The 23,414-nt window shown below is 37.0% G+C and overlaps 1 protein-coding gene across 1 annotated transcript in view; it reads left to right on the top strand.

The window, feature by feature from the left end:
- Positions 1–13,811, top strand: part of LOC134538780 (neuroligin-4, X-linked-like) — a 185,572-nt gene extending 171,761 nt beyond the window's left edge. The window contains exons 7-8 of the mRNA XM_063380272.1: positions 8,948–9,094; positions 13,213–13,811. Coding sequence (XP_063236342.1) covers positions 8,948–9,094; positions 13,213–13,811 — 746 coding nt within the window. The remainder of the gene's footprint in view (positions 1–8,947; positions 9,095–13,212) is intronic.
- Positions 13,812–23,414: the final 9,603 nt, after the last annotated feature.

The raw sequence follows: 23,414 nt of genomic DNA on the forward strand, positions 1-23,414 counted from the left end.
AAAGATGTTAATTTCTTTAAAAAAATACTTGAAAAGCTTAGGTATCTGCAATAAGATACAATTATTTAATTATTTAAAGGATAGCTATAACAAAAATAAATTAAAGTACAAACGATGGCACAATCTTAATTAAAAAGAAATAGGCATGAGTTTTGCATTGTTTCAAATTGGCTACCTCATGAAATAAAAAGAGGAGTGAATTCATCAAGGTAAAATAAATACTCGAACACACTAAAACGGGATTTATGAAATTAGCTAATTTATCCATACAAAAAAAATGGTTGTCTGTAAATTCGGTATACGGACGATAGTTTAACGTGACAACGTCATAACAAAACATTGATGAAATGATTGATCCGGAAGAAAATGAAATATCCAATTCGGCCTGAGACTGAGCCGTAATAGGTTTTATCAACCAAACCACTTAGGCATTAAAAGTATGTTATTCTTTGAGGAAGTAATTTTTTTTTTTTAATTTTTCTATCTTTTGTATGATAAACTCTTCCTCTGCATACTTTTATGAATAAAATTAAATAATTTTTATTGAATATTCAGCGATGCTAATCCCCCGGCCACGAGGCCATGTTGGAAATAATAGTTTCAGATGTTGTATATAGCCTATAATTATAAAAAATTTGTTTTTGTGTTGAGGAAGTTTTAAAAACGTATGTAGTCCGCCATGTTTATTTCTTATAGTGGTAGGCGGTAAATTTAAAATATATTGTCGGCTGCTAGTCGGCCGCCATGTTTATAGTGCCTGGTTCCCGCGGAAGACAATGAGCGTAACGGGACACATCGTAGTGGGACAATGTGCGTAACGGGACACTTTTTCGTTGCGTGCAGCCGGCGTTAATCGATTTATTAGACGTTGCCACGTCAAAAGACTTACGCAAAACACTTTAGAAATTATAATTAATCTTAAACGGTTGTGCTGTGAATTAAATCTTTTATACGCCTTCCAAATTTACTGTGTTTGTTTCTTTAGTAAAAAATGCTTGGAAATCATCACACACTTTTCTTTGAATAGTGAGATATCAGAATAACCTGAAAGTGAGAATGTGAAGCCAAAGTTTATAAGCTAGTTAAAAAAAAAATATTAATATTAAATCAATATTATTGCAAAAAAACTGTTTGAAAAAAAAAGTGTCATGTTTCCCTCCATGTATATCCACGTTGAACAACGGCAGTAACATGAAAATGAAATATGTAGCACAACAAGGCGTGTGGGACCAAAGGTTGGCGGAATAGTTTCGCAAGCTTCGTGTTCCGATGTTGCTGGGACATTTTTTGACGTGAATGCATCTTTGAAATTGCTTCCATAGTGGGAGGCAAATTCAAATAACGAATGACAACAAAATCGGGGGATACAGTTTGGTGTTGCAGCTACACATCTATCATCTCCATCCAACATTTAATCACACCACTGGATAGCTAAAGGATCAAAGAATTCGTTACGCTAAGTGAAAACTGTGACGCTTTGCGCGCGGTGGAGGGGGAAGCGCCGCCATTTTGAGGTCATTTTTGCTGCGTTTAGAGATTTCCATTTTGTATAACTTTAGACTCGGAGAAACTACGACGTTCGTTTAAGATTCAATCGCCAGCTCTTGTCAAAATATACTCTATCACGTAGTAGGCTACATAATAAATTAGTGTAAAACCGTTACAGTGTTGTTAAAATTAAAAAATTGGATGTCTGTAAAGTCGGTTTACGGACGATAGTTTAACGTTACAACGTCATAACAAAACATTGATGAAATGATTGCATACTTTTATGAATAAAATTGAATCATTTTTATTGAATTATCACTATTTTGTATGGATACAAAGAAGGAGTTAAATAAAATATAAAATTTAATTGATAAATTTACTTTTATTTGCACTCATTAATTCAAATATGTTTATAACTTTAACGAACAGATTATTTAAACTATAAATTTTATACATGTTTCATATTTAACTTCTTCCAATCTGTGTTATTCTGCTAAGGATAGGACGATGATAGGAAAAGTAGGAAACGAATGGGAGTGTTTCAAGTTTAATGTGCCTCGATAAAGTCAAATAGATGGTTGTTCCAATCGAGTGGAAGAGATATATAGATGCGGCGCAAGCGTACAATGAGCGTAACGGGACAATGTGCGTAACGGGACACTTTTTCGTGCGTGCAGCCGGCGTTGATCGATTTATTAGACGTTTTCACGTCAAAAAACATGATTATAACATACATAAAATAGCGTATTTTATATTTTGTATAGAAAATATAACCTGTTACGTACACGTATTCACGTACAACACACGGCCGTGTCCGTGACACAGCCACACCCGTCGCGGAAGTGAGCACTCGAGCTCTGGAGCGTTATTCCTGCTCGTCCCCCGTGGAGCGGAAATTAACAAGGATGTTGGAGTGGGGGGAGGAGTGGGGGGTTAGACGCGAGAGGAGAAAGCCCCGCCGATATCGAATCAAGGGGTGTCGTCTCCATCGGCCCGAGAGACGCCCGACGCCTGCCCCGGAGAGGGCGTCTGGAGTCGACGACGCTTTCGTCTTTCGCCCGCGGGATCTCGTCCTTCGCCCTAATGACACCCATACACCGTCGTCGCAACCCCCCTCACACCTTGCTCCCAGCAACCCCGGCCGAGCCCCGTGTCTCAGGCGCCGGGTCATTAGGCGGGTCCTTGTCGCGCGCTTCCTGCGTCGGATATTGGGGAGTCCTTCCAGTCCTGGGGCGAGATTGGGCGCGGAGAATGAGCCCAGGGCGCGAACGACGTCATGAGGAACTCCTGTAGCCCACGAGCAAAATGAAATCCTTACACATGCAGACATTACAGAATGTTACTGACGGATAGAGACGCCGTAAAATTTGCAGATTAATTTCGCGATAGGATAGAGTCCAAATAATTTTGACATTATTTTGCTTCAGTGATTGGGCCACATGTTTATCTGGAGGACTCTGGGCCGACTAAAAATCTTTAACAGAAGAATTAACGAATAACGATCATTCCAGTCAACAGACGTTACGAGTCGGTAACCAATCAGCAGATGTAATTTGCACGAGTGCATAGAGAATCATGGAGTCTATCTTTTAGGGATTTGAAATCGCGAATTTCACGGGTCTCTACGTGATCGATGGATAGAGACCGGAAAAATTCGCGATTTCAATTACCTTTAGGATGGACTCCACGAGCCTCTATATGCATGCGGGGAAAATGACATCCGCTCATTGGCTACTGACTCGTGATACCTGTTAACTGGGACGCTAGTGATTCGATACTTCTTCTGTTAAAGGTTTTTCATTGGCCGAGTGTCATTCAGATAAACTGTTGCCCAATCACTGATGCGGTAAAAAGGCAAACGTTTTATTGGATTCTAGCCTATCGCGAAAGGAATCCGCGAATTTTTCCGGTCTCTACTGATGGAGCATAATCACAGTTTGTTTCTGAAGCCAGGGGACGTAAGGGAGAAGCAGGTCGCCACCATATTGTTCCGTGAAGAAAATCGCATTTTCTCGTAAGTGATGTGTGTATGGTGGTGGAAAAGTGCATGAATATTAAACAAATAAAGACTGTTGACTCGAGAAAAAATGATTGTGTAAAAGAGTTTGTGGTAAACTACATTTCTATATACTATATAAACAAATGGCCGCCATCTTCTTACGTGAACAAACTGGCCACAGTGCTCAGAGCTTATGCTCCATCTGCAACTTTCTCTAATCTCTGTACACATACGAGAACAATAACCTCACTTCGATATGAAGAGAAGGCATAACATTTCAATACATTTCAGTTCTTTTTTGTTGTTTTTTTCGTTTCGATTCAAACATTTCAGGTCTTTGAAATTCGTTTCTGTTAAAATATATTTATTACATTGCAATTGGTTATTTTTTTATTCTGTTTCGTGTAATTTCACTTCATTTCATGTTATATAATAACATGTGAGTATATTTTTAATTTCATTTTTATTGTTCCAATTCTTTTAGTTTGATACATTTTGTTTCTATTTGTTTCGATTCATTTGGTTGTATTTTTTTTCCATTTTTTTTCGTTTCAGTTTATTTCGATTGTTTTACTTTGATATATATTGAAAAAAATTAAATACACAGTTGCTATTAAATATATTCATAATAAATAAATGTTTTTTAATTATGTGAACCAGTATTCAATATCAAACATTAAAGTTTAAGATTCAAAAGCATATATATAATTTTTATTTTTATGTAGACTTTATGTGGCCTTTTTTGTGCGTCCTGTGAAAATTTAGTGCCGTCGGCACGTTTCGTGGGGAAAAGGAACACGTAAGCGAATTGGGACCCTCACATAACTTAGGAGCACTCAACTTAGAAAAGTCAAAACTTAGTATTCCAGACAAAAATCCACACTACATACGACTGTCATAAGTTAAAACGATAATTACTTGGAAACACTTAACTTAGGAAGAACATTACGCCGAAAAAAACTTAGAAACTTCAATTCTTATAACATCGTAGTTTTGAAATATCGCAACATAGAATCATACAAATTAGAACTATCATAACGTAGAAACACGTAGCTTAGAATCACACAATGCTGAACCACATAGCTTGGATACATAACATAAAAACACATCTTAGAACTGTCATTAGCATAGAACTATTACAACATATAAACACAAAACTTAAAACGGTCATGACGTAGAAACATGTAACTTAGAAACACACAGCACCGAATCACCTAAACTAGATACATCATAACATAAAACTCACAATTTAGAATTATCATACCTTTGAAACAGGTAGCTTAGAACTAGCATAACTTAAAAACATAACGCCGTACCACATAACTTAAAATCGTCATTACTTACAAACATGCAACTTAAAACAGGCCTAGCTTAAGTAATATTTTTTTTTTTTGTTTTTGAGTTATGACAGCACCCCATCGAATTCCACTCAATTCGTTGATACACAAGAAATGCTGTTAATTTATTTTCATTACTGTTATGAATGATGTCTTTTCATTTACGTTTGTCACGATATCTCTAACGTATTATATGTTTTGTGTCGAAAATGACGTTTAGTAAATGGCTAGTGACACAAAATTTAAACCCCACAAAACATTTAGAAGAACAATGGGAATAAATTCACAAGGTAAATACATTTATCAATATAAATGACAATAAAATAAAATAACTATCGCAGCGTGTGAGAAAAAGCCTTAAGAAATAAAGTAAAGATGTAACTTTTCATTTTTTTGTACAGTAATATGAAACCTTACCTTTAAGTTTATATATAAACTGTTTCTTACGTTAAAAGTAAATATGTAACTACAAATAAAATGTATACTCGAATAGGGTTTGAAATTAAATACAGAGACCACTGTTAAATAAATGCATTTCTTTCAATTTTTCTGTGATATTACAAAAGTCTATGTTTTTTTCGTTTATAAAACTTTTTAACTATATCCTAAACAGCGTTGTGAACAAATTAAAATCATTATATTTTACATATTTATGTATGTGCTAACTTGATAAAATGCATTTAAAAGTCAAAAACAAAAATAAATTAAATGATTTTATAAATTTAATGCACAATTTTATCTTTTTCAGAAACCTGTTCAATGCTTTGCTCTGTGAAATGGGAATTTTTTATTCTGACTTTACAGATTAATAACTATACCTAATCTAGAGCTTCAACCCGAATATTTTACACCGATATCGGACATGCTTTTAATAATTTAACAAATTTAGCATTCTCTTATAGATCTCATATTGTGGATTTTGAAAACCAAAATAACCCATAATAACAGATAAAGATTCTTAAAAAATTTTTAGTAATTCCTTTGGCCTACTTAAAGTGTTTCAGTCTGTTATAAGCGAAAAAGAAAAGTTATGAAATTTGCTTGATATTGTCAGAAATAAAGCTGGATTTAAAAACCACTCAAGAAAGAAAGAAATTCAAGACGTTTAAAAGAAAATAACGTGCATTTATATAACCGTTCATAAAATACGAATAAAATATTCTTCTTATACTTTACAGTTTAAACATTAAATGATCATAATGTTTTACAACTTGATTATTTTATAAACTATTGTTATTCTTTGCTTGTAAAGTTTCTTTGCTTGTTGCATAATTTCATTATTGGGGGTTATTTCCGCAAATTTTATACATTCAGAAAGAGTCTGTAGCAAGTTTCAATAGCTATAACTTCCTAAAATAATATATATGTTTTTAGCTACGGCGGCAAAGAAGCCTTTGTGTCAACTAAATCAAGAAGAAAATTTCCTAGTAAAATGTAACAGTTTTCAACACTCACAATTGCATTTATAGTTTGTTTAAAAAAAATTTCCCAAAAAATAAATAATGTTTTTATTCAAACAGATTTTAAATTGAAACCAACCACTGTTTGTCGTAAGCTTGATGCAATTTTTATTATGGCTTATGGTGAAACAACTTAAAAGTGTATTATTCTTTATTATTTTGCTCTAATGGTTTCATTTATTTGCAAATGATTTTGAAAAATAATAAATCTGTTTTTATTTCCTGTTAAATGTTTTATTGAGCTAATAAGTATTTTTGCATAGCTTTATTTAGCATGATAGAAAATTTATATCATATCCTATCATGAACGAGACTATGTAATTTATTGACCATGATTTTTTTAATTAATCCATCCTTTATACCCTAAGTCTTAACTATATATATATATATATATTTTTGAAAATTTTTTTAAAAAATGTTTTCCAAAAAATATTAAAATCATAAATTTTTTACAGACTAATTTTTATTCTTTAATGAATATATCCAATAATTTAAGACTTTTAAACTGCAGATACTTACGAACATTTAATACACAACTATAAACAACGATATTCCATTCTCTCGATTCATTCTGGGATTGAAATGTAAATTTCCCTTTCATTTATTATAATCATAAATAAGTACATTTAAAATTGGTATCAGCATTTCTTTTCATGGGGATATAAAATAAAATAAATCTAAATTTTTGAGCAGAAAAAAGTTATTCGCTAACTAATTTAGGAAACTATCTCCTTTAATAAGCATAACCGAAGAACCTAAACAAATCATTTGAAAGAGAAATGTAAAATTATATAAGCTATTGTAGCGTGCAATCGTTGGAAAAGCTATTGCTTCCTGCGTAATATCTTTTTCATTAATTAGCTTTGAGTGTCACTTGTTAAACTCATATTTATTGAATCGTTTTCCCCTTCCATAGGTTTATGTTCTGTTTTGTGGTACATAATATATTTATGGCAATTTAAAAGTATGCAAAACATATAAATTTTAGTAAATAATACTTACTTTTCTAAGTATTAAAATAAATTTGTAATTTGTGAAGTATTTTTTTCTAACTATTGTGCGTGATTAACTTGTACTCATATTTGTTTTTAGTTTAAATGAAATTGAAAATAATGGTTTATAAACGTGACTCCAAAATAAATATTTTAAACTGACAACATTATCATCTTGACTTGATAAAAAAAAATTTGTAAAGGATTCAAATTATACCTGCTTGCGGCAAGTTAAATGCAAATAATATGTTTTCCTATGTTTCGCAGAAAGCAATTTTCGTTCCTGTTTACAAAGTCATCAACTAAACCTGGAAAACTTTGATGTCTAAATGTATATACCTATGTATTGATGAAAACTAGTCCACGTATTCTTGTTCATACGCAGTATGCCTGCATTGTCCCACTTTTCATTTTTTAAACTGTACCAAATTCATATTTTGAGTGTTTACTATGAGCAGGGACTGGAAAAATTCACTTATTCAATGACCTTCAGCATAGACTCCATGATCCTGTGCATACGCGGGAAAACGTCAGCTGTTCATTGGCCACTGACTTGTGAGGAGTCTCAATTGGGAGACCCGTGATTCGATACTGCTTTGACTGAAGGTCTGTAATTGACCCTGCAATAGAGACCGGAAAAATTCGCGGATTCCTTTCGCGATAGGCTAGAATCCAAAAACGTTTGCCTATTTACCACATCAGTGATTGGTAGAGACATGCAAAATTCGCGGATTCATTTCGCTATAGGTGAGCATCAAAACAACTATACCTTCGTACCGCTTCTGCGATTGGCCCTACATTTTATCCGGGGAACTGTGAGCCAATGGGAAACATTAAACCAGGAAAGTACCGAATTACGGACAGCCTAGTTGAGACGTCTCACGCGTCAGTAGCCAATGAACAGGTGTCATTTCCGCGAGTATTTAAAGGACTGTGGAGTCTATCCCAGAGGTCAATGAATCCGCGAATTTTGCAGGTCTCTAGTGATTGGGCAACAGTTTATCTGAATGACACTAGGCCAATTAAAAACCTTTAACAAAAGAAGTATCGAATCACTAGCGTCCCGGTTAACAGGTGTCACGAGTCAGTAGCCAATGAGCAGATATCATTTTCCCGCATGCATAGAGGATCATGGAGTCTATCCTAAAGGTAATTGAAAACGCGAATTTTTCCGGTCTCTACCCTGCAATCCTCCAGATTAACAGAGAACCAATAGCAGAAGTTGCAGAACGGTACAATTATTTTCATTTTAGCATATCGCGAAATAAATGCACGAATTTTTCCGGTCTCTATCTATGAGACTATGTACCTAATTGGTACCTATATTTAGAGACAGGAAAAATTCGCGGGTTTAATGACTTCCAGGATGGACTCCAATATCCTCTACACACTCGGGCAAATGCCAACTGTTCATTGGCTGCTGACTTGTGAGTCGTCTCGACTGGGTGGTCTGTGATTCGACACTTCTATGAGTGAGGGTCTCTTATTGGCCCTCAGTCCTCCAGATTAACAGTGAACCAATGACAGAAGCAGCATTAAGGTATAAGTATTTGAATTTTAGCATAAAACGAAATGAACCCGCGAATTTGGCAGGTCTCTAGTAATTGGTATATTATTTTGCTAGGCTAGGCGCCGGGACTCAATGACCGGGCATGTTTCTGCTGTTCCCAGCGCTGAAGCCCAAGATGAGGAGTCACTATCGGGGCCACAAGATGGCGGTGTGGTTGAACCTCATACCTCAGCTGCACCAGCCGGGAGACGATGACGTCAGCATGCGGCACCATCACTTCCACGAGAGAGGCGACCACTACTACTCAGGTAAATACATTCTAGTTTAAGTACATAACACTTTTATGAAGTGAAAACTTCTATAGGAAGGTTTGGATAGGGAGTAAATTCATGTAAGTCGTCATTGACATGGTCACGTGACGTGACTGTGCGTGTGTATATATATATATATATATATATATATATATATATATATATATATACACACACACAAACACACATACACATACACACACACTCAGTGGTGCGCGCGCAGCGAGTACGCGTCTTCAGTCCCTGTACATCAGTGCTTTGCATATGTGATTCGAATGTGTGTATACAGTGTTCAAATTGTGTTTTTGTTCGGTTTTTATTTTAAATCTTAAGTATACGATTAGTGTGCAGTAAAAAGTGAGCATAAAATATTTTAATATTCTCAAATAGACATATAGTTTAAATAACGAAGAAAACGGAGTCTTTGTAGCAATATAACCTAAAAATTAAGAACATCATTATTTATTATTTTAATAGCTACAATTACTTTGCAATGCGTATTTTATAGTGATTTAGGAGTTATTTTACTAACGTGATAAAAAATATTTGTTGCGTGATAGTTAATTTGGATATCCAAAAATAACAACTGTTAGTTTATAGTTGAAAGTTTTCAATTCTGTCAGCAGTCCTCTTGACTGCTTTGAATTTTTTTTTTTTCCTTATGAAATTGTCTAGTTAAAAATTAACCTTTGGTAATGTGGACTAGTCTTTCAGCACTCGCCAGTGATGTGTAAACATCTCAACTCGGTAACGAGCAAATTCATTTCTTCTCGTGTAGCTCATGTTGGCAAATAAACTTATAATACGAAACTCGGACACGAAATTGAACGTACGATTCCTAGATATAATTAAGAGCGTCATAAATACACTGATAAATAAAATATTCTGACGTGACAACGTCTACTAAATCAATGAACGCCGGCTGAACGCACGAAAAAGTGTCCCGTTACGCACATTGTCCCGTTTGGCTGTCTCCCGTTACGCTTATTGTACGCTCGCGCCACATCTATCTATCTCTCTTCCACTCGATTGGAACAACCATCGATTTGACTTTTTCGAGGCACATTAAACTTGAAACACTCCCATTCGTTTCCTACTTTTCCTATCATCGTCCTATCCTTAACAGAATAACACAGATTGGAAGAAGTTAAATATCAAACATGTACAACACTTATAGTTAAAATAATCTCTTCGTTAAAGTAATAAACATATTTGAATTAATGGGTGAAAATAAAAGTAAATTTATCAATTAAATTATAGATTTAATTTCACTCCTTTGTATACTTACAAAATAGTGATAATTCAATAAAAATTATTCAATTTTATTCACAAAAGTATGCTATCATTTTATCAATGTTCAAAAATTTCACTTTATTTGGTTGTATCATGCTTATTAACGTGTAAGTTTAATACTAGAAAGCCATGCAGGTGCTGGTTTAGAGTAAAGCTTAACTATTAGAGGTACTGGGACCACACAAGGCGTTTTCCCCGGTTAAGAACTCGAAACCCAGTACTACTGTTATGTAGTTGTTTAAATGTAAAAGTAGAAAATTTAAAAAAAATGTGGTGTGGCTCTGTCATGGTCACAGCCGTGTGTTGTACGTGAATACTTGTACGTAATAGGTAATATTTTCTATATAAAATATAAAATACGCTATTTTTTATTTTAACACCATATATATATATTCACTGTAACCATTTTACACTAATGTTTTATATGTGCAATTGATAGATTTTAATGAGAGCTGACGATTGAAACTTAAATGAACGTCGTAGCTTCTCCGAGTCAAAAGTTAATACTAAATGGAAATCTCGAAACGCAGCAAAATGACCTCAAAAAGGCGGTGTTTCCCCTTCCAACGCTTTAGCTATCCAGTGGTGTATTTAAATTTTTGGACGGTTGATGATAGATATGTAGTGTTACACTCCTCAGTCATAACAGAGTAAACCCAAGTTATGTTATAACTTTGTTACATTTCACTCTCCTGATGACTGGGGGCCAACCAGTGAATCTTTTGGTTTCAGAAAGCAAAGTACCTCTGTTTTTATTTTACTTTTGATTATTTTCACCTCTGATATTTTATAAATTTATTAACAAAAAATATATAACAGGGATTTATAATCACATTATAAAAAGAATGGGCCGGCCCTATTAGTAGAGACCGGAAAAATTCGCGGATTCCTTTCGCGATAGGCTAGAATCCAAACACGTTTGCCTTTTCACTGCATCAGTGATTGGACAACAGTTTATCTGAATGACACTCGGCCAATGAAAAAATTTTAATAAATGAAGTATCGAATCACTAGCGTCCCAGTTAACAGGTATCACGAGTCAGTAGCCAATGAACTGATGTTATTTTCCCGCATGCATAGAGGCTCGTGGAGTCTTTCCTGCAGGTCATTGAAATCGCGAAATGTTCCGGTCTCTGCTTATTAGACAATTATATGGATGCTTAACACTATACAAAAAAAAATTCGTACCAATAAACTAAGTCGCAGTCCCAGGATCTTTTAAGTGTTAATTAGACATTAATGGCTGTCAGATATGTTCAACTTGGTGGTTCAATGCTAGTCCGAAAAGGTTTAAAGACACTGAAGAGCTGGCGGTTTGACGATGGCTGGACGAAGTGGAACAGCTGACTAGACGTCAGAGGGTCTTGGTCATCCGGCCCTTGCTGGAAACTGCTCTGGTCCTTGGAACCTGTCTGGTACTTGTACCCTGTCTGTGAACAGATCCGAAACACACATGTTCAGGACTGGTTCACAGACAGTTGGCAAAATAGGCAGAAAATACCTTCTAATCACGATGATGGTCGGGGAGTAAAAGTTGTCAAGTCTCACCAAACAGGGAGATGGCTTCCAGGATCAGCCCAGAGTCGCGGCGCTCGCGAACTCGCGGTTGTCGCGGACGTTTCCATGATTAAAAAATTAATAAATAACCGATGATGAATAAAACACGACTACTCCTACGAGGTAGAGCTACATGGACTGACTAAAGGCTATTCACTACAGTTGTGGGAATCATATCCCTTGTCTAATTGATAACATCTTAAAAGAAAAACGGAGAGGCTTCCTGATGAAGTAGATACGAAGTGGTCAGTCCAGAATCGTGGCACGCAGTTAATTTGGGGCGGCAGCGAAGCTAAAGAAAAGAAAGGGGGGAGGCTTCGGCTTCCGGACCGAAAAGTTCCGAATATTACCGAGGGGCTTGTCGAGAAATACTGGTGGTACTGGCCGATGTCAGCGCGACCTGATGAGGTGTGGCTGAACCGAGTAGAGGTCGACTCACACGAGGCGACTGCTAGCAGCATGGGGCTTATGGAGCGGACTAGGCCAGCGCTCTGGTGGCCTGGGAAGGAACTACAGTGTACAGGTTACTGCGGGAGACGCCAGAGGGCAGGCGTTCAGCGGGCGTTCAAACATACCAGGGGAAGTGATTCGCGAAACTACCGCCAGGTGGCATAAGCATGTACTTTTTGGGACTAGAGTCGTGGCTTTGGGACAGGCCGACCCTGGCCGGGGTTAGCGGCAGATCAAAGCTCTGGGCCAGTGTTCCCAGGAAAACTTGGAGAGGTGGGGGGTGTGAAGACTGCTGATGAGAGTGGGAAAGATGCTCTACTGAACCCGGAGGCGTGACTGTACCTTTGTGAAAACGGTTCACGTCAGGCGAGGTCTTAGTATCAGCCTGCCCTTGAGAGCTTGCAGGACATAGCAGTTCTCGTCACGGTTCGGAGGCGGATTACAGGCGACGTTCGTGCGCCAAAGGCGTGGGATAAACGGATACACAGTCTGAATCGCAAAGACTCGGCAAAAAATCGGATCTAGGCCTGGCAAAGATTGAATGGGAGTGTGCAGGAGGAGAAATACAAATTGAAGTTCTTGCAGCAAAAGAATGACTGGAGACTTTTTTTTTTTTTTTCAAATTTTTAAATTGTGCCAAAATACTAGTTGGCGGCACAGCAGCTGCAACACCAAACTGTATCCCCCTATTTTGTTATCATTAGTTTTTTTTTAATTGCATCCCACTATGGAAGCAATTTAAAAGACATATTCACAAATTGATACTTGTTTTGCGGTCTCTACGGAGCGGGTATGTGGAGTGTGCGCATGCGCAGGTCTGGTGCGGCCCGAGTCGTTCACGCGCCTGCCGCCGGCGCGCCACGGCGCCACCTCGCCGCGGCCCCCGCTGGTGGAGTGCGCGCCCAACCTCACCAGCGACGACGAGGAGGAGGAGGGGGAGGGGGAGGAGGACGAGGAGGAGGAGGAGGACGAGGCGGGACTGCTGCAGCGCCTCGCCACCAGGCACTACTACAGCTACACGGCGGCCCTCGGCGTCACCGTGGGCGTGGGCTGCCTGCTGCTGCTGCTCAACGCGCTCATCTTCGCCGGCATCTACCACCACCAGCGCGGCCGGCGGCGGCGCGGCCGCCCCCAGCCCCAGGGGCGCAGCTCGTCCTCGTCGGGCTCCTCCTGCTCCGACGCCGCCGCCCCCGGCGCGGCCGCCCCCGCCGCCTCGTCGTCGCCGCCCCCGCCGCACGTCATCAAGCTGCACGAGCCGCCGCCGTGCTACGTGACGGCCACCGCGCGCAAGAGCCCCTCCGTCCCGGACCCGCCCCCGCCGCCGCCCCCGGCGCGAGGCTCCAGCGCCGCGTCCGCCCCCGGCGGCGGCAGCACCGTCAAGAAGCGCGTGCAGATACAGGAGATATCCGTATAGCGAGCACGGCCGCAGACGCAGTACCCGCCTGTGAGGCAGACTTCTTGTCGTGAATCGGTGGAGTACAAGATGCAGGTCTGACCTTGTTCTACGTGGTTATCCAGTGGTGTCCGTGTTACAAAACCTTAAGGTTCTTTTCTTTTTTAGGTAACGAAAGATACAAATTTGCAAGTGGTAGTCCGTGCCACGAAACGATTATAATACGTGAAACGAATTAAAATAAAAACTTTTTTATGTGGTCAATTGGTGGTGTCAGTGACACGAAAGTGAAGAGTCACGTTGTGCTACTCTGAATAATATTTGTGGTGATCATAACACGAATCGGCGTATAGGCGTTTGTGGATACGTCTGTGGCTCGTTTTTTTTTTTTTAATTATTTCTTGGATTTAGTGTGACGTGCCTTGCAGTGCACGCGTCACTAATTAGTGGATTCTCTGTTAAGTATGACCAGATTTTTTTTTTGTTCACGGATTACAAACTCATTTTTCTTCGTTAACGGTTTTTGGGCTTTGATGAACATTAGACTCATAAAATGTATTGGTGCTGCACTTGATTAATAAACTTTATTTTTGATTGTGACATAGCCATATGTTTAATTTAGTTTATAAAATTGACGTTTTATCGTAAGTATTTAAAAGTTTGTGGAGGGAAAAAACACATTTTAGCTTACAAGGGTGATGAATCTGAACTGCAATTAACATGACGTTAACTAATAAACCAAAATCAAAGAACTAAAATAAATAAAAGCTATATTAGTAGCGTGTAAATGAACCCAAAATAACACAAACCATTGAATGTATTTGGAAACTTACTGTTTTGGCAAGTTGGGTACATCAATAAATAATGTGGAACTTTCGTCATTAATTTTTTGTTAAAAATTTAGTTTCAACAAAATTTTGTTTTTATGTCTATTCAGGGTCCTCATATGTCAGCAGGTTTCTTATACACACAAAAATATTTCCAAGGATCATCCTTGGGAAATCAGTTGTCAACAATATAATTTGTAAAACAGCTTGACAGAGCTATGTACCATTTAATTTAGTGCAAAGCTCTACCTTGCAATTATACAAGTGGTATCGTTGGCATCCGAGTTTCCAATGATTTCCCTTGCAAAGAAGAAACAATATTTCTCGGTGTAAGAAAGATTTCTTCACTAAAGCAAAATAACGGGTATTTCATTCATGTTTACGTGATTTTTGTACATGAAATAATAATTTGCCTTTGTTTATTTAGTGCTTTTATACTATAAAAAACTTTTAATTGCAAACGAAACAAAATATCAAATAATTTTTAATTAAATTTCTTACTAGTTAAAGTTTTGGAAAGGGTTTTAGAAAACTAGACGTGAAGTTATGAGATGCAGAAGAACACGAGAATACGATTTTTTTTTCAATTCTCTTAGAATGTTTATCGCGGCAGCTTTTTGGCAGTTTTAAATATAAATTTTAAAGAAAATGTTGAAGAGAATGCTTGGGTAAATGTTTGGCACATTCGCGTGTAAATATAATTCGGGTTGTATTTCACCTCCAACGTCAGCTTTTCCCTGGCCAGGAATACTCCGGCGAACGTAATAAATATATCGAGGATACAAAATTTCCATTATAGAGGTGCAATGTTTCGCTGACACGCTCATCCCTAGCGTCGGAGATTTTCAGGTGATTAATATTTGTTCCAACGCCCGAAACAACACAGGCTGGTTATTAAAAGTATATATCCTGGATTATTGCGTGTCATTAAATAAAACAAATATAAAATTTTAAGAGATATAAAAACCAAGTTTTTAAACCAAAATATTTGCTTTTATAATTAAATACATATATTAAAATTTTTTTTAGATCAAGAAGAATCCCAAAAAAAATTACAATTATACCTTAGTTATATTTTTTAAGATACCACGAAATGCTACTGTAACATAAAGACGATTCTTTAACTTATTTTTTTTTTAATGCACAGAATAACGAGAATTATTTTTGTTTATGCTTAAGTAAATTACTATCACAAAAATTTGTTTTTAAAGTTGAAGATTTCAATTACAGTTTAGCTATAGCAAAAACAGAGAATGTACATGTCTCAAATTTAATAAAAATTTTAATACAAAAAATTTTTTTACACTGGTTAGGTAATTTTTGGTCTGGTATTATTACCAGTTTATTATTAATTACATTTATTAAAATTCTTTTTTCAAATATATGCATAAAATTTTCTTCTGTGTAAATTTTAAATTAACATTATAATTAATATATAATTTTATTTTAGTAATAAATAATAAAAATATTATTGTAATTTTATAGGGCACTGCTTATTACATATTTTAGATTTTTTTACACAAAGAATATATATTCAAAACTATTGCAATTGTTGATTGTACAAAAGCAAAATTGTATTTGATAATGTTCCCAAAGACTAGTTGGAAAGTGGAAAATCCGGACAATCCTATAAGAAAAGAAGAAATTTACAAGCGTGTTTTATTTCATTAAATTGACATGATATATGTCTCTTTCTACTTAATTGTTAAAAGGATATGAAAATTTTTACGGAAGCAAATATAAAGAATTCTTATGTATTTCCTGTAATATTTATCACAGGTATTTTATTTACCGTTCAGTATAATTGACTGAATTCTTTGAATTTGCTGTCCGCTTAGAATAAAAAAAACTATGTAAATTGAAGATGTGTTTTATAAATAAAAGTCTATCGTATATGAATCAAAACTCTTTTTTTTTGTACATTACCATGCATTAAAATTACAATTTTTTTACAGAAATTCTATAATTGTTAAGGCAATTATAATTTTTCGTCTTTGAATAAGCAAAAAGGGAGGTATTTGATTAAAAATAATATATTATTTTTGCTATTTTATTAATAGATTCGATAAAATGAATGTTAGGAAATAATCACAGAGAGTTGTAGCTAGAAAAATCTTAAAGAATTTGCCGTCACATGATAAACCGTTTAAGTTTAGAATTAATAGTAAATGTTTAATTTTTTTTCTTAAGGAAAACTATCTAAAAAAGCATTAAGCAGAAATCTAATTTTATTATCAAATAATGTTGTATTCATATGAATAAAACGATCATTTCAAACGTTTTTAAGATTGTAAAATTAAAATATTTGTAGATTTTATTGCAGCGTTATCTATATTGTAAAATATTATACGAAGCATATTTCATTGCAGTATCATAAACTATGAATTTTGAAGGGTTAAAAAATACCATGCAAGGGAACAGTTGTGCGTATTTATTCCCTTGACTTCATCTTGTAGAGTAACATATTGCATGTAGTACTGCGTGAGTATTCTAAACTGCCGACGAGGTTTCACAAAAGATACGAATTGCCTTTAAATACTAAACGGTGTCATCAAACAAATGATAAAATTGCTACCAAGTTAAAAAAAAAATAAGTTAATTGCATTGGCACTTCTTATTTGAAGGGAATATTGAATGCTATTTGAAGTTAGTGTACGTCGCTACAAAATAATATATGGGTCCGTGTGTTAAGTCTGTCCAGCAATGAAAGAAAAAATTAAAATTTAACTTAAATAACCAAAGGTTATTTACGGGCAGAAACATTTAATTGTATTGGCTGCTTTCAAAGTAAAATTATAAATGAAAAGTAGTAAATATTAATTTTTATTTGAATATTTATCTTGTATTATGTGCTGAATTAATTTTAACTATTATTTTCTCAAAATAATTTGTATAACAGCTTTCAAATTATGTTATTTATATTCACGTAACATTGCTCTTAACTATTAATTACGTAAAAGATATACCTTCCAATTTATTATAACTGTAAAATGTACGCAAGTATTATTATCAACGCATCGCATAAGAAACACAGCGTGTATGTGTATCGAGTTCATGGGAACAGAAATTGGACTGATACTTTGGAATGTTACTGCAAACGAAGGATGAGACACTCTATAGAATCACGCGCGAACTGCTAACACCGTTAAGCCCCCTTTTGACAATGACAGCTACAGGCGGGAGCAACTCGCTGACCTTAGAGCCAACACACGTCACAGATAGCGCCTTAAGGGCCCCGCCTCGTCAGGGGTGTATGTGTGTCGGTGAGGCGGGATGATAAGCGCGACGCTCGCTGGTGCTTCTAGCGCGGTGTCTCCTCTGGACTGGCGCGCAGTCTTCTCGTCGTCACAGGACAACTGTGAGATCTCAGCGATGACCGTGACATTACATGGCCGATAAATGCAAGTCCCTTAAGTGCTTTCAAGAATCTGTACTGGTTGTTTTACGCCTAAAAATTACTCTGAAAACATGCGTTTTAGCCATATTTACTCTTCTAAAAATACAGTTTAAAAACTTAATCCAACATCAAAAGTACTTTTCAGCCCTCAGTGAACTCTTAGCTTTTAGTAAGCAGACCCCACTCGGATATATTGAGTAGTATTGAAATTGCGTTTTTCCTGAAGCTCTGCGCACCGTGTGTGTGCCCGGGTGGGCGGGCGCCTTAAGGGGAATGGAAAGGTACAATATTTTGGGAATCCTGGAATCGAAGATCAAGGATAAAATCTGAACTACTCATCATATTTCTTTGCGGTTTGTTTTGCCAACTAGATAATTTAATTATGGAGGGTTGTGTGTACAGCAGTGGCCACAATAATGCATAGTTTTTTAGAAAAAAATTAAATAACTTTATGCAGAAATAAGGGGTATTATCCACAAAATTAAAAATTATACCAAAATGTAATTTTTATATTGTGTAATATAATATTATCTAGAACTCTATTATAATCAAAGTGAAAAACACTTGATCGCTGAATTTTAAAGGAATTTTAACCAAATAAAATCTGCCATGCAACATTTAGGTAAGGAAGGACACGCTTGTTGAGCAATTACGTAAAATTCTGTATTATAGAGCTCTAGATAATATTGTATTACACCATTCAAAAATTATATTTTGGTATAATTTATAATTTTGTGGCTAATACCCCTTATTTCTGCATAAAGTTATTTAATTTTTTTCTAAAAAACTATGCATTATTGTGGCCACTTCTGTACACACAACCCTCCGTAATTAAATTATCTAGTTGGCAAAACAAACCGCAAAGAAATATGATGAGTAGTTCAGATTTTATCCTTGATATTCGATTCCAGCATTCCCAAGATATTTTACCTTTCCATTCCCCTTAATGGACATCCCAGTTTCCTCCTGCTCACACACTGTTTGCCGACCCACTGGGCAGAGTTGGATGTGTGTTCGATAACCAATGAAAGCAGAACATTTTCATGTCATACTTCTAGACTAGCCAGGATAAGTTAACTAAATATGTAGTTATTAGGTTCTTGGACATTTGTGAAAAGACTTAATGTAAGAAACTTTACTGCATGCCTTTTTGCAGCCGTCATCCAAGTTCAGATAAAAAAAAATTATAGTAATGATCAATTGAAATTTTACAGGACTTGAAACAATATCAGAAACATCAGAAAGTTCATCTAAATAAAGGAAGAACTTAAATTTTAAATTCCTGTGACGAAACGAGACCTTGGAGTTTGAAATGGCATATGACCAAATTAGGTGTTCATAGGTGTCCAAAACGTGCGCAAACACAAAATTGCGTTTGGAAAAATAAAACATTTTCCTAGCATCATAGAATTACACATTTTTTAATTAAACACGAAAAAATAGTATCAGATATAAAAATCCCAATACCTTAATGTAACTTTTCGGAACCAAGAGAATTCAGTGGGCAAAGATGTCAACGATGGTTTTACCAATGAACATCAATCTTTTTGTTTGCAGATGTGTTTTTCAAAACCTTAAACAGTTACGTGCGTTGAACGTTGTTTAAGACACACACAGAGAGACACAAACGGACAACCATAGAAATACAGAGTCTCTGGTTTAAAGTCCCATAGGTAGGGGCAGGCGTTTTTCGCGAAAAGATCTGAACACTTATTAGACTGAAACAAGGTTTACCCGCACCTGCTGTTTCTTCCTTGTGATTGGCGGCCGTCTGCAAGAAAAGTCGTTGCTTATTTGATCGAGCATTTGTTGGATGCGTTTACTTCGCCACTGAATCAGTGTGATTGGTGTTGTTACAATAGATATGTACCTGGGAGAAACTCACCCAATCACGAAACACAGACGATGCTACAGTGTTTTAACTTTCATCTAGTCCCGAAATCTTTTCGCGAAATCTGTATGCCCCTACCCATATGTTAATTAAATTGATTCCATTTTACATATTTAAATATTATTTGTTCTGTGATTCAAATCAAGTTTTGAAGTTGCATTATGGTGTTGTATGGTGTGTTGACGTGCTTTTCGGCGTTATTTCGGTTTTTATCTCAACTCGTCATTTGATAGCGAATGCAAGCAAGTAGGAAGGCCCATTAAGCCCCCGCCTGCCCGGGCACACACACGGCGCGCAGAGCTCCAGGAAAAAAAACGCGATTCCAAAACTACTCGAGATACCCGAGTGGGGTCTGCTTACGAAAAGCATTTAAGAATTCGCTGAGGGCCGAAAAGTACTTTTGATTTCGGATTAAGTTTTTAAAACTGTATTTTTAGAAGAGTTAAAATGGCTAAAACGCATGTTTTCAGAGTAATTTTTAGGCGTACAACAACCGGTACGGATTCTCGAAAGCACCTAAGGGACTTGCATTACACCTTTATCTCCATTTCTCCGCCATATAATGTTACGGTCACCGCTCAGATCTCACAGTTGTCCTGTGACGACGAGAAGACTGCGCGCCAGTCCAGAGGAGACACCGCGCTAGAAGCACCAGCGAGCGTCGCACTTATCATCCCGCCTCACTAGCACACGTACACCCCTGACGAGGCGGGTAGGATCGCCGGGACGCGACGCGAACACGGGGCGACCGCAGCGCTCCTGGCGGGGCGGGTTGGGACCCTCGTGGTGCCTTGATCTCCCGCCAGGGGCGCGCCTTGTCGCCCGTCCGGCGGGAAACCCCCTCTTGATGCCACTAAGCTTCTCACGGAGGAGGCCGAGATCCACCCACCCAAGGCCAGTTCCCGAGCATTCCCCATAGTCAACCACTAACTCGTCACACTTAGCGGGCGGAATTTTTTGACGTGACAACGTCTAATATATCTATGAACGCCGGCTGCACGTACGAAAAAGTGTCCCGTTACTCACATTATCCCGTTACGCTGTGTCCCGTTACGCTCATTGTACGCTTGCGCCGCATCTATCTCTCTTCCACTCGATTGGAACAACCATCGATTTGACTTTTTCGAGGCACATTAAACTTGAAACACTCCCATTCGTTTCCTACTTTTCCTATCATCGTCCTATCCTTAAAAGAATAACACAGATTGGAAGAAGTTGATAAATAGCAAAAATGTATAAATGTTATAGTTAAAATTATCTCTTCGTTAAAGTAATAAACATATTTGAATTAATGAGTGCAAATAAAAGTAAATTTATCAATTAAATTGTATATTTCATTTCACTCCTTCTTTCTATCCATACAAAATAGTGATAATTCAATAAAAATGATTAAATTTTATTCATAAAAGTATGCAATCATTTCATCAAAGTTTTGTTATGACGTCACGTTAAACTATCGTCTGTAAACCGACTTTACAGACAACCATTTTTTTGTTGAAACTTCTTTACCCAAGTTGAGCGATTTTTGGTAGGGGCAAAACTTATGAGTTCACGTCACCGACATGCTAGTGACTTTTTTGCGCCAGACTGGCGAATCGCAGCGGCCTGTGTACATGTATACGCATATATACACCAATACATTGTATGTACCCGACTGTATCGTGTGCGTGTTGGACTCTTTTTTGGATGGGTAAAATCTTGTGGGTTCGCATCAGTGACATGCTGTAGCAGCAGTAAGTGAAGTTAATTTGACCACGTGAATACATGAGCTAGGTCTGACATCAATGGTAAGTCATAGCTAGGTAATGGATTTTTACGTAATTTTTACATACCACTGATATCTGTTGTGACTAAAAAATTATGTAATGATAAATGATATGCTGACATCGTACTGACATAATACCAAAATATTTTCTTACGTACATTTTGCTTAGAAATAATGTCATATTACACATTTAAAAACAAAGTTTTAAGTTTTCACTTCTGTTGACATTCCCCATGACTGGCTATTTTTTTTAAGAAATAAAAATGCATTCGTTTAATCCACGTGCGACATAAGTGAAACTCCTTATCTATTAGCAAGGTCAAGCATTTTTCACGAATAAATCTGAACGCCTACTAGACTGCAACACTGTATAACCGCACCAGCGAGTTTCTTCCTTGTGATTGGCGGCCGCCTGCGAGAGAAGCCGTTGCCCTCTTTGACCGAGCCACTCAGAACGCGTTTGCTTTCGCACTCAATAGCAATCGACTTGTGCCTAGAAAAAAAAACTCGCCCAATCACGACACACAGAAGACGCCACAGTTTTTTAACTTTCAGATAGTCTCTGAATCTTTTTCACGAAATATGCATGCCCCTACATATTAGCTGTGGATAGAGATAAATTAATAATATATTTTAATAGAACCAGAGAAAATAATTGGTACCCTATAGTAAGGACGCGGGTATGATCTGAAATGAAATAACTCTTTTCCACACAAATAAATAAATTGTAATTTCTTTGAATAAAGAAAAGTACCAAAAATGTTTTCTCTAGCATTTAAAAGCAAACGTTGATTTTAAATGATTCCCAAACTTGAAGCTTGCCTATAATTAGGTATTTTATGCAGCTCAACTAATTGTTCAAATGGACATGTGTAGTCAGAGTTAGATATCTGGCATATGAAAGTGACGTCATTTAGCTCAATGCTACTTTGTTGAGCCACAGTCACCCACAGCTACACTCCGATCGAGACATATTCACTCCTCCTATTTGAACTGAACATATAACACACTCTTGGGCTCGTTGCTGTAATGCGATGTGTGATTTAGTTAATCAAATAACAATTCGTAACTAATATCTACCTATGTCAAACTAAAGCGTGAAAAGCATTATAAAACAGCAGAAGTATTTATATATACAACTAAACAATACTCACACAGCTCTGTTTAACAATACTGATTTACAACATTAATTAATTTAAAAATACGTACATGAAAGAACATTATTTTATATCGAATATAGCCCGTGGCACGGTGCACAATAATAACCTCAAACCCCGTTGTGTTGCCCTCTGCCCAATTACTCCCTAAAGTCGGGGTGGCGTCAGGCGCAGGCGACCCGCCTATCCCTGCAGCATGGCGGGGTTCAACCTGAGCCGCACGCTGCCACGTGGAGCCCGCTCAAGGCTGCTCCAGCGATCACCGCCCGCACCAACGGCCCCGGAGTGGGGATAGTGGGACGTCCAACCCCAAGAAACAACCGCGGACATGAAAGTGCGCGAGTACGCGAGAGCGCAAGTGTGCAAGAGTTGAAGTATGCTTCATCATTTATACCTTTCCCTGCCATCTCCTCTATCGGTTCCTCCACCACGTACCTAACTATTAGAGACCGGAAAAATTCGCGGATTCCTTTCGCGATAGGCTAGAATCCAAAAACGTTTGCCTTTTTACGGCATCAGTGATTGGGCAACAGTTTATTTGAATGACACTCGGCCAATAAAAAAAAACCTTTAACAAAAGAAGTATC

The sequence above is a fragment of the Bacillus rossius genome, chromosome 14 (assembly GCF_032445375.1).
Source record: "Bacillus rossius redtenbacheri isolate Brsri chromosome 14, Brsri_v3, whole genome shotgun sequence".
NCBI classification, from domain to species: Eukaryota; Metazoa; Arthropoda; class Insecta; order Phasmatodea; family Bacillidae; genus Bacillus; species Bacillus rossius.